At 24.3% G+C, this 19,799-nt stretch overlaps 1 protein-coding gene across 3 annotated transcripts in view; it reads left to right on the forward strand.

Moving 5' to 3' along the window:
• LOC100210803 (sushi, von Willebrand factor type A, EGF and pentraxin domain-containing protein 1) overlaps positions 1–19,799 on the forward strand; it is a 101,665-nt gene that overhangs the window by 69,471 nt on the left and 12,395 nt on the right. For all 3 annotated transcript variants that reach the window (XM_065811419.1, XM_065811420.1, XM_065811421.1), the window contains 10 exons: positions 515–766; positions 857–1,164; positions 1,588–1,729; positions 3,371–3,517; positions 3,612–3,773; positions 4,093–4,212; positions 4,416–4,535; positions 4,611–4,736; positions 6,390–6,554; positions 17,272–17,442. In XM_065811419.1, the coding sequence (XP_065667491.1) occupies positions 515–766; positions 857–1,164; positions 1,588–1,729; positions 3,371–3,517; positions 3,612–3,773; positions 4,093–4,212; positions 4,416–4,535; positions 4,611–4,736; positions 6,390–6,554; positions 17,272–17,442 (1,713 nt within the window). The remainder of the gene's footprint in view (positions 1–514; positions 767–856; positions 1,165–1,587; positions 1,730–3,370; positions 3,518–3,611; positions 3,774–4,092; positions 4,213–4,415; positions 4,536–4,610; positions 4,737–6,389; positions 6,555–17,271; positions 17,443–19,799) is intronic.

A 19,799-nucleotide genomic window follows, 5' to 3' on the forward strand; every position in this document is an offset into this window, starting at 1 on the left:
TAAAAAAAGTTTATCAATTAAAATGATTTTTTCTTTCTATCTTCCAAAAAAGTCATATTACCCTATCTTTGAAAAAACGTGTTCATATGATTTGAAGCAAATAAGTCCTGTACAAAAAATTTTTACAAAAAACAAAACAAAAAAAGCTATTTAAGATGCTTAAATAAATACTCAAGTTATATGAGACAAAAGTTCAGAAGGTCATTCCAGAATGCAATTTTGATCAATAAACAGGAGATTTGTAAAGTGATACAACACTAAATATGAGATTTAATTGAATAAGGTTAAAAATTTGGGTGTATGTAGGAGATTTATTAAATGTATTTTTGTTTTGATAGATCTCTTACATAAATACACATTAAAGAGATAGAAATAAAAACAAAGTTTTCATTTGTCTTGTTACTCCCCTTATTTTCTGAAAAATGTTTTTACAAAATCAAGTATTAAATGTTTTATTTTTTTTAATTTTTACAAAATCTATATTATTTTAATAAAATGCTCTGTTTTTATTTAGACCAAAGTACACTGAGAGAATTTCAATATTTAAAAAACATGAAGTTTGCTGATAACATTCTTAAAAATGACAAACTTGCAATACAACAACCAACATTCACATCTGAAGAATGTTCAAAACAGTGTGCAGAGACTGCTGGATGTCATTCTTTTATAATTAATAAAGATAGAGGATGCACCATGTTATCAGCATCACCGGTTATTGATGAATCAGCTCCTATAACAAGCTATAATGATGATCTTTATTTTTCAAGTATATATTCTTATTAGATTTTTTTTTTCAGTTTCTATAAATTAGTTTGTTTTAAGTTTTTTTTTTTTAATTTCAAAATATTTTATTAAGACTGTGTTGCTCCATTGGGTATGGGAGATAAAAGAATTCCAAATACAGATATTAAAGGAATGTCAGTGAAAGATCAAGCATATGGTCATTTAGCTCGGTTGCAAAATGTACCTGAAGGTGATAAGAAAATTGCTTTCTGGCAACCTTTGGCTGGTAAAAGAGATGAAATTATAGAAATTAAACTGGGGAAACTTACAAGAATCACTGGAATTGCTACCCAGGGGCATTATGATGAAAATATTCAAGAGTTTGTTTCTAACTTTAATATTTATTATAATGATATGAACACATGGAAAGAATATCCAAAGGTATCTTTAGAAACCTTAAAAAAAAATTTATTACTGATAAGTTGATTTTTAATTAAAACTTTTTAGATTTGATAAATATCAAATTTATAATGATAAATTGATATTTATCAAATCTAAAAAGTTTATATATATATATATATATATATTATATATATATATATATATATATATATATATATATATATATATATAAGTATATATTTATACATATATATATACATATATATATATATACATATATATATATACATATATATATAAATATATATATATACATATACATATATATATATATATATATATATATATATATATATATATATATATATATATATATATATATATATATATATATATATATATATATATATATACATACATACATACATATACATATACATTAGCAAATTTTTTAATTTTTAGACTTTTAAGGCTAACACAGGTCCTATTGATGTTGTTAGAAATGATTTGAATATTATTACAGATATTGTGCGACTTAAGGTTACAAACCACGGAAGCACTGATTCTATTGCATTGCGCATGGAATTATATGGTTGTCCTTTAGGTAAAGTTTTTATCAGATAATGTTGTTTAATTAAGTTGTATCCATTCTTTATGGCTATCCTTTAGGTATGGTGATACATTAGGCAAGAATGTTCTCCAGTTAAAACTATCTTTGAAAAAGTTTGTTTTGGGGAAGTTACCCTTAGATATGATTTTTTTTTAAGTGATGAAGGAAAATATTATTAACGGGTGATGTCAAAAAAATAAGACTGCGTTCAATTTATATTTGCATGTACTAATACCATTAGCTGTATATATATTTTGTATGTATTTTATTGCAAATTTGTTCTAGTTTTAAATAAAAAAAAAGTAATTAAAATTCAACGATTTAAAATGAAAATAAACAAATCTAAGCAAGAGCTTCTCCATGAATGTGTGTATGGATTTTACATGGACAATAAGCAAAATGGTAAATATTACACTTATTATCATTTTAAAGGAGAAAAAATACCAAAAGCAACCATATACCGCATAATTGAACGCGCAGAAAATGAAATCGGAACTCAAAGAGTTAAAGGAAGTGGTTGAGTCGCAAAAAAATGGCGAAAAAAAGCATTACCAAGCTGAAGACCATGTTTGACCACAAGGATGGCGTCTCACAAAGACAAGCAGCTAAAAAATATGTGTGCGATCAGTCTTTTATAGGCAAAATACACAGATATGAAGAAATACACAGATATTAAATGCAAAAAAAAAAGCAAAGATTCCATTTAGAATAGAGTCACAAAAACGCAAAATAAGAACCAGATGCAGTCGATTATACGAAAAAATATAAGAATCACGATTGGATAATTGATGATGAATCTTATTTCACTTTAAAGCATAGCACCATTAGCGGAAACCAAAATTTCTACTTAAGTAACATTGCTTTGACACCACCAAGCGTAAAATATGATCCAGTTGAAAAATATGAGCAAAAAGTGTTGGTCTGGATTTGCATTTCAACTCAAGGTATTTCTATACTTTTTGAAAAAACTGTAGTGGAGTATTTCAGACAAAATAACATCAATTTTGTTGAAAAGGAAGATAACCCTCCCAACGTACCTGAATGCAGGCCTATTGAGGACTTTTGGTCTCAATTGAAAGGAGAAGTATACAAGAACAACGGGCAAGCAGAAACGATTGATCAACTTTGCAATAGAATAAAGTATTGTTTATAATAAATAAAGTTTAGAATAAGATCGACTTTACTGCCATACAACGCCTTATGGGATCGGTAAAAGGTCGAATCGATAATATTCGTAGAAATGGAGTAATAGAAGATAATTAAATATATGTTTTGAAAGCTCAAAAAATTCTCTACTTTATACATTTTTAATTTTAAAAAAATCATTTAAAATAAAGGAGTTATGCCCTTTTAGAGGCAGTCTCATTTTTTTTTCATCACCTGTTATTAGTTATAAATAACATATTGTTTTAATGACTTTTTTTTTTTTGTTAATCTAAATTTATTATTTTTGTACAACCCTATTTTGTTTCATTATTTCAAGTCACATCATATAATCTTTTATTTTGTTTCATTATTTCAAATCACATATATGCTTTTTTTTTTCTATTGATTTGTATTATATTAAGTATGCTTTTATGTTAAATAAAAGCATACTTCATTTTCTTTCTTGCATCTATATTTTTTAATTTTTAGATCCTCAAGGAGTTCCAATGATTAGGCAAGATGTTAATGATTGCAAAGCAAACCCATGTAAAAATGGAGCAACATGCATAGACTTATATCAAGCTTTCTTTTGCAAATGTCAGCTAGGTTACTCTGGTAAATATTGTGAAACTTCAGGTATTTTTTATATTTATTATACTTTCAAAATTTATACTTTGACCAAAAATTTTTCAAAGCATTTATCCCATACCTTAAAATATTTGATATTTAGAATGTTCTGTAAATGACATTGATGCTCCTATTCATGGTCTTATAATAAAACATTCTGACTACGCAGAATTCCAATGCGAAACTGGTTACCAATTAGTTGGTATCTCTCAAATTAAATGTCTTAAAGGAATTTATCAAGATCATAGAGTTCCAGAATGTGTTGGTAATTGATCTTGAAAATTTATTATTTTATTTTTTTCTTTATTTATTTCTTTATTTATCTAGAATGTGTTGGTAATTGATCTTGAAAATTATTTTTACAGGTTTTTTTTTCATATTTGATGATAATGTTGATTTTTTTTTAAATTTGATTGTCTTTTAATATTAAGTTTTGTTTTTTAAATACTTTTCATTTAAACTTGTATTAAAATTTCTTTATACATTGATAACAATGATAATGTTAATTTTTTTAATTTGATTGTCTTACTATGATAATTTTCGTTTTGTAAATACTTTTCAATTAAAATTGTATTTTATTATAGATATTGATGAATGTAAACTGAAATACTGTTCAGATGGATGTGAAAATACTATAGGATCATTTAAGTGTTACTGCCCTATCGGGAAAGTTTTGGACCCTAGAAATCAAATGTCATGTTATGGTGAGTCACATATTTCTCCTTAACAGTAAGTTATCAAAAACATTTTTGCTGCATTTGTAATAGTGATTGCAGTTTCAAAGTGCAACAAACTACAGTTTGTATAATGATGTGGTGATTATATACTTTTCATTATTTATTTTTATTAATTTATTATTATATTTTATTAATTTAAATAATTATATTATTTACTTATCATTTTTAAGATGAAAATGAATGCCAAAGAAATACTGGTTGTGAGTTTGGATGTGATGATTTAGTGGGATCATTTTCATGTAAATGCCCTAAAGGATATTTTCACTTACCAGGACAGAGATATTGCTATGGTAACAAAAATCTAAATGTTTTTTCTAAATATTTACAAACTTAAAAGTTTTTGATATTTTTGTTTTAAATTTTAGATTTTAATGAATGTGATTCTTCAAGCACAAATAAGTGTGAGCAACTCTGCCAAAATACACTTGGATCTTATGTTTGTAGTTGTCGTCCAGGATATTTACTTGCACCAGATGGGTTCTCTTGCATATGTAAATGAATTTTTTCTATCATATACTATATATATGCACACATATATAAATATATGTTTGTATGCATACATATATACATACATACATACATACATATATATAATATATATATATATATATATATATATTATATATATGTATGTATGTATGTATACATACATATAATATATATATATATATATATATATATATATATATATTATATATATGTATATATGTATGTATACATACATATAATATATATATATATATATATATATATATATATATATATATATATATATATATATATATATATGTATATATATATATATATATATATATATATATATATATATATATATATGAATATATATATATATATATATATATATATTTATATATATATATATATATATATATACATACATATATATATATATATATATTTATATATATATATATATATACATATATATATATATATATATATATATATATATATATATATATATATATATATATATATATATATATATATATATATTATATGTATGTATATATATATATATATATATTATATGTATTTATATATATATATATATATATATATATATATATATATATATATATATATATATATATATATATATATATATATATATATATATATATATATATATATATATATATATATATATATAGTGCCACTAGATCATTTAAAATAAAGTAACTTTTTAAATTTTTTTTCAATATATATTAATAATTTTATAAACAAAAAACATACTTTTTGGAAGTATATTTTATTTAATTTTGAAAAATGAAATTCTCTGGCAATTCTCAATTCCTTTTACCATTAATAGTTAGTGTGTTTTCTCCATTGTCTTCAAAGAAATAATGTCCTAGAACTTTTTCTGCGTGTACATCACACAAAACTGTTGATTTTACAGTATGAAGACATTGATGGTGGATTATTTTCAGATTTTTTGTAGCCCAAAACTTCATATTTTGTTTATTAAAATAACAGTTTAGGTGGAAGTCGCCATAATAAGATAGTTAATGAACTGATATTTTTGCCTTGCCAATTCTTGGAAATGGATAGCATATACTTATCGTACCCAATAATATGCTGGTTTTCTAACTCCAAAATGACAAGCTCTTTGCATTACTACATTTGATCATCTATTTTCCAGTAAAAAATTTGATTATTTTAACAAGTTGTTTGGTTGTGAATTTCTCCACATTTGATTTACAAGGATTATGTTTTATTAATCTGTAATTTAATAAATAAAACTTAGTTATTGTAAAAAGTTATTCAAATTTAAAATGATCTAGTTACTGTTGGGGCACCCTGGCCTAAAATTTCACTCCATTTGAGTACCAGGTTGATATATTTTTGAAGAACTTTTTTTTAATAATATTAGGGGCCCAAATAAAAAATTGAACTTAACCATGTAGTAAATATTAGACGATTGAGCTTCAATTAGAATTTTGAATCACAAAATCACAAAATAACACACAAAAACCATAGCAAAACACTGAGTTGTTATTTTTTTTTTTTTATCAAAAGCATACTATATAAAAGTTATATAAAATTTTTTTAATTAAAAGTATAACTATAATATATAAATGTTTTTGTACCTGTTTTTCCTTATACTCATTATTTTGTTTTAGTCCAAAAATGTAGTGATTTACCTGCTCAAATAAAAAATGGAGTTTGTAAAGTGACAAAAGACATTGCTGTATATAGTTGTGATACTGGATACAAATTGAATGGAGTAAAAGAAAGATTTTGTGCTGCTGATAAAACCTGGTCTGGAAGTGTACCATTTTGCCAGCGTAATTATATTATTAGTTATTTTAAAATATAAAATTATATAATTTATATATAAAATTATATATTGTTAGATTGAGAAAAAAGATTAACAAAAAAAAGAACAAAAAAAAAAGGAGATGACAAAAAAAAAAAAAAGTGAATGTACACACTCACATATAATTACATGGGAAACAATTAGGGGTACTTTTTACATAAGATTTCAAGAAGATATAGAATAAACATATATAATATACATTGGAACTGAATTGTATTTTGCTTTTTTATTTTTTGTTAATATAAGTAAAATATGCAGTTATGGCCAAAACTGTACCATTTATTATTATTATGAAAATTACCTACAAATGCAAAATATGCATGCTGGCAAAACACTAAACAATCTTGCTTTGTGCAGATGATTTTATAGTTGACATCTAAAAGTAAATTATCTTAAATGCTCTTTATACATAAATATCAGATGTAATTCAATCATTATTATCTTTGAGTATGGTTATGACACTTATGGTTATGACAACAAGATGAGATTATCAATTACACCATTTATTTTGAAATACATCGGGTTTAAATAGTTTTGAATCAGAAAGTTTGATATTTTCATGCGAAATTGGGCGAATTGTCACCAGGCAAAAACTGTTGATTCATGACCCAAGGTAATGAGATTAATGTAGTTGTCTTAGGCTGAACAAGTTAATCAATTTAAATCTCATTCAAAACTGTTGAAAGCAGAAGTTTTGTAACAGAACCCAACCTTATTAGTAGAAAGCGTAACAGTTGATTATTGAGGGTCTCTTGTTGCCACAGTGCCACAAAGAATAGAGGCTGATCTAAATGTTTGACAAACTCATACAATATATTAAACATGTTTTATACTGTGATCTTATTCTTTATTGTTATGACTTTATTTTTTGTGTTTATATATGTTGTTTTTCAATTAAAACATTTACTTTTAATAAATACATAAAATAGTATAACAGCAACAACAACAACAACAAGATATTTATTTTCCTTTTTTAAATCATACAATAGTATTATAATAATAATAAATGTAATAATAATAATAATAAACTTCATAACTTGATTGTAGTAAGTAAAAATAATTGCTTAATAATATATATATATATATATATATATATATATATATATATATATATATATATATATATATATATATATATATATATATATATATATATATATATATATATAAATGATGATAATATAAAATAATATGATAATGAGTAAATTAATTATAAGTATTTAATAATAATAACTAAATGATTGATAATGATGGTGTCATTCAAACAGAATTCTGATCAAAGGAGTGACACCAGTTTTTAAATATAATATGATTAATAATAAGCATACACACATAGAACATAAACTAAGTAAACATTTAAAAATCATACTTTGATGATAATAATAAAAAATAAACAAACATGAAATTAATGATAATAGTTATAGTAATCATAATTAACAAAAAAAAGATATATAAATAAGATAAATAAAAAATATAAAAATAAGAGTATATTTTAGTAAAAATTATGTCAATAAGTTAGAATAAAATTTTCTCAGAATTTTTTTAAATTGATTTTGTTTTAAATTAAGAAAAGTCGATAACGGTGGTTGGAGTTTTTTGAACTCATTCACTATGCATACAAGACTCCATTCACAAATGCACTGATAGATAACAGAATGTTTACCATACTTCTGAGTTTTAAGTGATGGTACAATAAGTTTTCCATTATATATATTGACATTGAGAGGACATCAATTTTTTGATGTGATAGTTGCCATTTTGACCCCAAATTTGACAACAGTAACTAAGATGCAATAAAAATAATCACAGTAAATATTCTTTAGTGTGAATTTATCGACATAATGATGAATTATTGAAAGTGCGCTGTTAGCTCAAGTTAGTTTCTTGCGTAGCTCATCAATATGAAAATTCCACGAGAGATTGCAGTCAATCAAAACACCGAGATATTTAATAACTTTTGTAGGGTATAACCGTTTACTATTAATTTTAATTTTAATTTTAATTTTAGAATTGTTGTTTTGATTGTGTGTTTTTCTAGAAGATGATTAAAAGATTAGTTCAGTTTTTTTTGTATTTAAACATATTAGGTTAGCATTTAACCAGTGAACAATAAAAAATGATTTTTTGTTATAAGTTTTAGGAGGTCTGATCTTTTTGGTCATGACTGCATACACCATATAGAAATAAAAAATTTAGTTACAATAATTTTGATACAAAAAAACGAAAAATAATAAATTATTTTTTTTATTTTTTATTTTTGATAAAATATTATGGTTTTTAAATTTTATAAATTTCTATGCAATGCTGTTATGCAATATAGTTGTACTTATTTAGAGTATCTTCTTAAAAAGTGTTAAATCATCATAATCAGTATAAAAAAGTTATAGAAATATTATGAAAACATATGCAACATCCTGACAATTTTGTGGGTTCAAATCAACTATAAAGCATAGTATTTTATTTTGGTATATTCAATCTATACAAAGGGAAATTTTGCATTAAATGTAAATGACATATTACTATAAATTTTCATAAGTTGCATATTTATATATTTACATAAATTTTTTCACTTCATATAAAAAAGGGTTAGAAAACATTTTCTCACTATTAACAAGACTTTAATAACTGCCAAGAGTTTGGTGTCAAACGTGCATGAGTAAGCTATTACTATTATGTTCAACATTATTATATAGTGATAATATATAATCATTTTATCATAAAATTTACAAGATTTTGAGTTATTTTTTCAGGTGTCCAGCCATTCTTTATTGCACTTAAATCATAAAAAAAATAAAAAATTAAAATCTTTTTTTAATAGTTAAATATTTGATATTTCTACTTTTCTGAGAAAATGAACCAGCCATGTCCATAACCTTTCTATATAATTTAAGTCAGGACTGTTAGCATGACATTGCTGAAGTTTAATTTAATTTGTTGTTTGCATATTTTTGAAGTATATTTTTAAAGCAGTTAATGATAATTTTTTGTGATGTATGAAACAAATTAATAAATGTTCATTTCTTTCTTTTAAGATAGTTGGCTAGCCAGATCATTACTGATCTTTTACATCGCCTATTTTTTTTAAATGCAGATGTAGCTAAAATCAAAATTATTAAAGAAATCATCATTATATTACATTATTTCCAAAAAGAAAGCAGTTTTAGCTTTTGAGATCAAAAATAATAGTTTTGAAATAATTTTTATTAAGTTATATATATTAAATCTATTGTATTTACAAAAATAAGTGATATGTATAGTATTATATATATGTATATGTATAGGGATATGTATAGTATTGTATATATGTATATGTATAGAGATATGTATAGTATTGTATATATGTATATGTATAGGGATATGTATAGTATTATATATATGTATATGTATAGCGATATGTATAGTATTGTATATATGTATATGTATAGGGATATGTATAGTATTGTATATATGTATATGTATAGGGATATGTATAGTATTATATATATGTATATGTATAGCGATATGTATAGTATTGTATATATGTATATGTATAGGGATATGTATAGTATTGTATATATGTATATGTATAGGGATATGTATAGTATTGTATATATGTATATGTATAGCGATATGTATAGTATTGTATATATGTATATGTATAGGGATATGTATAGTATTATATATATGTATATGTATAGCGATATGTATAGTATTGTATATATGTATATAGTTGCGTAACATTTCTCTCGCTGTTTTCGGAAACTTAAGGCTATAATAAAATATAACCTTTTCATAAAAAGCAAAAGAGGACACAGAAACTGGTCACAAAACCTCGTTATGTTGTATGTGTTAGCTCTATCTGTTTGATATTTCTTATATATGGTGTTCACTCTGCTGGAAAAAATGTATATGGCTGTTTTTAAAAAGGATGATGTAAAAACTGGAAAATAACTGGAATATTTTTAGAATCATTGAATCAATGTTTTTAGCATGTTTTTCAAAAACAGTCCTTTCTAGTTTTTTCAGTTTTTCCAGCAGAGTGGAGACCATGTTATAAGAACTTTTATGTAACAAACTCTTTACAAAACTCTTCAATTAGGTTGTTTTTAATACAGGCTTTGACAAAATTTTAAATTATTATATTAAAATTTGACTAAAAAGGTATGTAATTGATCAATATATCTCTACGAAATAATAATTTTAAAGAGAAAAAGTATACCATTTTATGTAAGATATAAAAAACACAAATTTCTTGAGATAAAATAAAAATATTGATACACTTTTATAAAAAAAATTACCAAAAATTATTATATTTTATAAGCTGGCAGGACTTGTTCTATACGGGTCATACACGGGTAACTATGTTCCATGCCCGACTATATCTAAACTTGTTTTTAATTTAACCTCATTTAATCCAATATATTATAAAAAAAAGGCAGAAAATTATTTGATTTAAAATTTTTGGTTTTTGGTTAACAATTTACAAAACTAATTTCAATGTTTTTTACATAACAAAAGTATCTTTAATATAGATGACAGTTGGGTAGCATTTCTTATGCTGATTTTGAAAACTTAACTTTATAATAAAATTTTTTATAAATTAATTTTTTTAAACCCTCTCATACTAAGATTAAACCTTCTCATATTAAGATTAAACCCTCTTATATTAAGATAAAAAATTGGCAGCAATTCCTAGTTATGTTAAATACGTTAGCTCTTTGTTTGAAATTTTTTTATAAATTTTTCTGTTAAGTAGTCTTAACAAAATCTTTCAATCAAGCTGTTTTTTAAAACTTAATACTTAATTTTGGCAGTTAATACTTAAATAAATACTTAATTTTGGCAGTTAAGTAATTATTATTATAACTGTTGTTTGTGAAATCATCTGAATCATAATCACAAAAGGTGATAAAGTATAAATGGTTTCCCTTTACATATAAAAATATAACGGAAATATAAAAACAACAAAGCAAAAATGGCCAACTTATCTATACAAAATAGTAATTCCAAAGAGAAAAAATATATTTATGTGAGAAACAAAATATATACTTTTCTTGAGGTAAAACACAGCTATAAACTTTTTTTGTAACAAAAAAAAAAATTTAACATAAAAAAAGTAACAAAAGTACTTGTAAAAACAATTTGCATTATAACATTGTTTCATTATTCTATTGCTTTTAGCTAATTATAACATTGTTTCATTATTCTATAGCTTTTAGTAAATTATAACATTGTTTCATTATTCTATTGCTTTTAGTAAGTTATAACATTGTTTCATTATTCTATTGCTTTTAGTAAATTATAACATTGTTTCATTATTATATAGCTTTTAGTAAGTTATAACATTGTTTCATTATTCTATAGCTTTTAGTAAATTATAACATTGTTTCATTATTCTATAGCTTTTAGTAAATTATAACATTGTTTCTTTATTATATAGCTTTTAGTAAATCGTATAAAGATTAACGAAACTTTGTTTTAGCTTTTAGAAAACGTTCAACATTCAGAACATTTCTTAAATTGTTTTTATTTAAAAAATGAATCCTTTGCTTTTAGTGATTATATGTTGCTAGTATTAGTAATGAAATGACCCAATAATTATTTTTAACAATAGACACCAAATTGAAGTTAAGCCAAATTGTCTATCAACACAAAACATCACAACAATAACATCATAAAATTAACAAACAGCTTAACATGTTACAATAATCTCTTAATATCTTGAACCTCTAAGGGACAAAGATATTAGCTTGTTTAAGAATGTTAAAGTTATTGGGAGTATAATCCATAAAAAAAGATTCAACAGCAATTTTAAAATTAGCTTAAGTTGTTAAGGGTTATAGAATTACCCTAAGTTTATTGTTCATATTTGAACTACTAACAGCACACACATAGAAACATCTACATAAATATTTACAAAATATAAATCAATATAACCTCATATAACACATATTAACACATAACAAATAACACACATTGCCACATCATATGAGAAATAAAAATACTTTTTAAGAATATTGCAAATATAATATTTAAAATAAAACATTTGTGTAATATTTGTTCAATGACATACCTTGAAATGCATGTTTATAAAATTTAAAAAATTATCAAACAACTTGGTTCTGGAACGCACTACATAGAATTTGGTTTGTGTGAAAACCAAGGGTTTTTTAGATTAACACCAACTTTATCAAATTTTATAACACTTTGTTTACTAACTTTTATAAAAATAAAAACAATTATTTTAAGTTAAAACATTTTTTTTTCAAATCTGATCTACCAGTATATCTTAAGTAAGAAATAATTGTATGAATAAGACTCCAGGAACTGCAAGCTTATAAAAAAAATTTTAATGAGAAAAATTTTTTATTTTATAAAAAATTACAAAAATATTTACAACAGTCTATTTCTAAAAACCTATGGTATGGTCGCATCCCCTTTAGGCTCCTTATTTAATTTTTTAAATGCCATAAAGTTTTTATACAGTATATCTAAAACTAAAAAGTAGTGCATTAAATTCTAAAATTTTATTTTTATAATAACCTTAAAAATTACAAATCACTTATATACTTCAGCAGATGTGGTTCTGTTACTGTTGGGGTAGCACTTGCCGATGTTGTTTCAACGACTCTACAGACTATGAAAACTTTTGTTTAAAATGCATTATTTAATTAAAATTTACACATTTTATGATTACACTAACTACAATCAAACTTTATGTTCCATCATGATAGTACACCACAAAGCTAGCAAGGACAACATTCTTGCTCTCAACAAAGCCAATTCACATCATAGTAAAGTACACCACTTGCCTTGCAGGGACAACACTCTTGCTGTAAACTAAGCTAAGTCACAACACTATGAAATCATGAAAACAACATAATAACCACTTACAAAATATAAACACATAATATTATAACACACAATATACATAGAAACACTTTATATATAACAGATATTGAAAAATATTTGTTATATATAAAAATATATAGCTTACAAAAATGTAAACCCATATATAACTTTAACACATATACTAAATAATACACATTACTCAATCATATAAAAATACTTAACTATATAAATAAAAATAAATAAATAAAAATATTTAAATATGTAAGTTAAGGAAGATATATAAATTAGAAACATACACAAATACAACTTTATTTGTGTAATATTTCTTTAATGATATACCTTATAATGCATGTTTATTAACTTTAAAAAACAAAGTTTATTAAAATCTATTAGAAAATAAACAACATTGTTTGTGTAGCATTTATTAAATGACATACCTTGTAATGAATGTTCATCAATTTTAATAATAAGCTGTTAAACAATCTTGTTCTTGAATATGCAACATAGAGTTGACTAAAATGAGTTAAATTTCTGATTTTATAATTTACTTAAAAAATTTTAAAAATGACATAAGGTTTATCTTTTACTACAGACTTTATGATTGCATCAAATTATTATTTATAATATAAAGGTTTTAGATTATATAAATGATAAAGCAGATATTAACAAATTATAAAAAAAGACTTGACTGGCAAATACAACATTCTTGCTCACAACAAACCCAAGTCATATTATAGCAAAGTACACCACTTGGTTAGCAAGGACAACACTCTTGCTGTAAACTAATCCAAGTCACAAAACTCTGAAACCATTAAAACAATTTAATGACCAGTTACTAACTATAAACACATAACATTATAACGTATCAAAAACATAGAAAAATTTCATATATTTACAAACTTACAAAATTTAAACCCATATCACCGTAACACTTATAAACACATAATAAATAACACATAAAAATAGTTAATTATATAAGTTAAGAAAAAATACATAAATCAGGAACATTTACAAATGCAACCTTATTTTTTTAATATTTAAAAAAACAAACAATCAAATGACCTAGTTTTTTTATTAAAGATTTTTTGTAAAAATTTTCTTTAAAATAAGGTATTAAAGGATCTTGTTCTTAAACATGCAACATAGAGTTGACTGTGTAAGATGCAAAGGTTTTGGAGATAAGCATTAACTTTATCAAGTTTGATCCCTTTAATAAAAGTTTGACCTTTGAATAGAGCATTGTCTTTGAGTTCTTAAATATTAAAATTAACATAAGGTTTATCTATTACTACAGAAGTCATCAAATTATTAACTAATAAAAAAATTTTACAACTTACAACTGATATCAACAGATTAATAACACTGATAGCAAATATCAGCAGATTAATAACACTGATAGCAGATATCAACAGATTAATAACACTGATAGCAGATATCAACAGATTAATAACACTGATAGCAGATATCAACAGATTAATAACACTGATAGCAGTGTTATTAATCTGTTGTTAATTTATTTATTTATTTGCATAGTAGTTGAAAGAGACTTAAATGGTACTAAAAAAGTCTCTTTCAATGCTTTTTTTTAAATATTTAAGTGATCATCAATGTCTTTTTTTTTATACTTAAGTGATCATCAACGTTAAGCAGAATATTATTTAAACGTTTAAACAATTAAAAAAACTGTCAAATAATAGTTTCTTGCAATAGTAAACAGATGCCTGTTTTCTGGAGAATTGTTTTGCTGATAGATATGGAAACAATTGTTTTGATTGAAAATTGCAGCAGCGCAATGCAAGGAAAACCATGAAGAAGAGTGAGACTTGACTTGGAATCGTTGAGAGGGAATAAAAGATTCCATGCCAGCCTGAATCCAAGAAGTTAAGTATGAAGCGCATTTCAAGACAAAAGATTTTCACCTAATAACAATCACAAAGAAAATCACGGAAAGATTCCCAGTCAGCTTTAAGGTAGTTGTAAGAGGTATGATGATAAGGAGATTCTGATGACAAAAATAATGAGATAATAGTTTTAGAGAAATCAAATCGGATCAGAAGCACCTAAGGGTGAATGTAGAGAAACTGAACACTGACTAAGGTCAGAAACAAGACATAAGTCAAGTAGAGAAGGTAAATGGTTTGGATTGTCTGCAAAGCGAGTTGAAAAATTGACTATTTGAGTTAAAGATTGAGAAAGGCAAAAGTTATGGGCCTTAGCGCTTGCAGAGTCACTGGCACTAAAGCCAAGCCATTCAGTTTGATGACCATTAAAGTCACCAACAACAATATTGGCTAAAGGATAAAGATAAAGGGCTTGGTCAAGTTGTGCAGTCTTTAAATAAAGGAGAGCGATATAGAACAAAGAGAAAGGCAATAGAGTGAAGTGGTGCTAAACAAGCACATAAAAAAATAGCACATAAAAAAATAGTCAGTGGATTCAAACCTAGTTTCCAACAAATAGGTGAATTTTTACGAATTTAAATACCCATAAAGATCATAAAGATCACAAGATGAGACAGCCAAACTCAAATTAGTCTCACAAAGAACAAGTAGGTCTGGTGAACAATGTAAGAGATAAGACTTAACAAAAGAAAAGTTACTTTGACAAGCAGGAATAATAGTGAATGATAGATTTAGAGAGAGTAGACATACAAGGAGTGTTGCTACATCAACTGACAAATAGGCAGAACATGGGACGAGTGCTGCTACATCAACTGACAAATAGGTAGAACATGCTAGGAGCGTTGTTACATCGACTGGCAAATAGATAAAACATGTAAAGAGTGCTTCTACACTGATGGACAAATAGGCAGAGCATGCGAGGACTGCATGCACTGCCTATTTGTCAAATATTATACAAATGAATGCTGAGGGCTTGATTCCAAAAGTATTTATCTCAGCATTATCTCTGCAACATTTTTAATATTGAATTAAAGTTTTGCGTTAATAAACTGTTTTCTTATAATTTCTTGAATGAAATTGAGTGAAAAGTTTTTATTACATAATATTATATTTGGTTTTAGAAATGATTTTATTTTTGTAATTTTTTTTATTAGCCTTCCTTTTTAAAAATTGTTTAATAATTTTTTTACCAAATCTTTATTAGTTAATAACTATAAAAAAATAACATTTAAAGAAAAAATTTTAACTCGCCCTCTGCAAAAATCTCAGCATATGCTGAGTGTCGAGGTTAACTTTGCATGCTGTATATGATGTATACCACAAAAACACAACTTCACAGACTGAATGTTTTTATTTTTTTAAATAAATTTAGAAACTTTCTCAATGTTTTTATTTTTATACTGTTTACATGCATCAACTGACAAATAGGTAGTGCAAAGAGTGCTGCTTCATGAACTGACATGTATGTAGAACATGTGAGGAGTGTTGCTACATCAATTGACAAATATGTAGAACATTCAAGGGGTGGTATTACATTGACTGAAAAATAAGTAGAACATGCAAGGAGTGCTGCCACATTAACTGAGGGTTTTGGTTCAGGCATGTGTATATATATATATATATATATATATATATATATATATATATATATATATATATATATATATATATATATATATATATATATTTATATATATATGTATATATATATATACACATATATATATTTTCAGACATGCTTTTATAATGTCATTTTTTACTTAAATATGACATAAAAGTTGAAACAATATTTTACAACCGGTAAAAGTCAGTTAAAAGATTATTTAAGCATTTTTTATTACTAAACTGTCGAAAAGATAGGTATTACAAAGGAAAAGGTTTGTTTTAAAAATTAACAATGTTTATTTTGTTTATATATTTTGTTTAAAAATTTTTTTTTAAATTCATTTCTAGCGATTAAATGTGTGGAACTTTTTGCTCCCGAAAATGGACAGATAAAGCTTGATGGATTTCACTTTAATGCTAAGGCTACTGTAACATGTAATCCTAATTTGAAGTTATTTGGTTCATCAGTAAGATACTGCACTACAAATGGTTGGGATGGCACGCCACCATATTGTTCTGGTAACTTAAGTTTATTACTTTTTTTATATACAAATTTAAAAGTATATTTTAATACTCTTTCATTTTACACAAGTAAAATAAAAGGTAATATTTTATTGTTAAAATAAATCAGAAAATTATGTTATTATTCCAAACATATATAATAGACAAGTAAATTACAAAAATATATATTTATCAAACAGTTAATAATAATAAACATGTTAAGCAATAAATAATAGTAAACATAGTACATATAATAGTAAATAATATTAGAATATATGATAAACATATATATATATATATATACATTTATGTTAAACAGTAAATTTTTTTTATGAATATTTTAAATTTATTTTTGTTTTGACGATGAGTAACATCAGTAATCGAATACAGAGCCATGAGGTATTTTGAAACTGAACATTGCACTACTATGATTTGATGAGCAACATTTTTATAGAAAGATGAACTACTTTGACATAAAATAGTAATGACATTTGAAATTAATTTAAAGCTAAAATAAAAAGATAAAAAAAACCTTTTTTTTTTATAAATTTCACTTTTACTATATCTATTTATACTAAATAAATCTAAAATTTAATATAAAAATTACCTTTTTTTAAGTTGTATAGTATTAATAAAATAATTGAATTAATATAGCTACATTTTTTTCATGTTTAAATTGATATTGTTGATTAATTTTAGAATAAAGTTGCCTCTAGTATTTACATCAAGATTTTTAAATCAGATTTTTGTGCAAGCTTATCCTTTTATCCTTATAAATGAGTTTAGTTAGTAAAGTATTCCTTTATCCTTGTTAATGAGTGTAGTTAGTAAAGTATTTTTGTCCTTTGTAATTAACTTTTTCAAAGATATCTTTTTAAATTTGATGAGAATCAAAGCTCAAGATAAATTTAATATGAAACAAGCTAATATTCACTTTAATATGTTAATAATATTGAATATATTACTGATTTTATTTAAAAAAAATTTCACATGAAAAAAAAATCATTCAGAATTAAAATGTTAAAAAAAGCAACCTTTTTTTGCATCACTATTACAGAATGTAAAATATACAGCATGACATAAGTGTTTTTATGATCTATCTTGATATACAATATTTCGATATATTTGTAATAAAATTATTTTCAATATATATAGTAAAATTTACATTATCTATACTATTGTGTTATGTATTATTTTTTCTTTCTTATATAGACTAATACTGTTATAGCTCATTTGAGCCAAAATAATATTTGGTTATTCATTACAATCAAAAAAGCTATAATTATCAACAAAAAAAATAGATTCATGAAATCAATAGGCTCAGGATAGATCTTAACTCACCAGATGCATCAAGAACATACAACCATAATAAATATACTAGTAAATTTACTCAATTTCGAAGTTATTAATCAAAAGAATGTAATTGGAATGACATCAGCTTCTTTGTCAAAATTCTTTTGCAAAATCAGATGGATATTGTTATGTTTTAATAACTCTTCAAAATAAAATCTATAATATATTCAAACTGCATAAATAACTTATTTTATGACATCATTTTTTTTTTTACAGATTTTCATAAGTTGCATGAAACTATTACCATTAAGTATGGTGACCTTTGAATAGTGTTATTCAATCACAAACAAATATTAGCATTTGAAAACTTAAAAAACTAGCTTGTTCAATCTTCCATTGTTGAGAATATCGCTTTTACTATAAAGACTGATGCTTCAAATTTTGTCATATCAGCCACCCTTAACCATGATGGAAGGTTTATTGCCTTCCATACTTGTACTCTTCAAGGAAGTGAACAATACTACTCATCAGTGGAGAAAGAAGCTCAAGCAATATTTGAAGCCATAAATCATTAGCAACATTTTCTTCTGGGTTGATAATTATTCTTTTCACAGACTAGCACTCTGTATCATTCTTATCACAGACTCAGCGCTCTGTAGCATTTATGTATGGTTATAAATCAAACAGTAAAATAAAGAATGATAAGATAATGTGTTGAAGTATTTATTATCCTCCATGGAAGTGTAACAGTCGTCCAGATACATTTGATTGTGTTTGGTATTCAGCAATAAGTTCAGAGTCACTATGATTTGCATCCTACACTTTGCCATCCTGCAGTTACTTGACTTTATCATTTTATTTGGTCAAAAAACTTAGCTTGTTTAGTGGAAGATGAAAGCAAATATGCAGAGATTTTAGAATATGTAATAAAATAAATCTAAATTACTACCATTAAAATTTTTGAATAGATATATTTTATTTAAAAAATGCCAGTATAGTTGTATAATTCTATTTTGTATAAAATGTAAAAAATAAAATAAAATGCTAGTATAGTTGTATAAAGTTGTACAAATTTTTGCAAC

The sequence above is a fragment of the Hydra vulgaris genome, chromosome 12 (genome assembly GCF_038396675.1).
Source record: "Hydra vulgaris chromosome 12, alternate assembly HydraT2T_AEP".
Lineage (NCBI taxonomy): Eukaryota > Metazoa > Cnidaria > Hydrozoa > Anthoathecata > Hydridae > Hydra > Hydra vulgaris.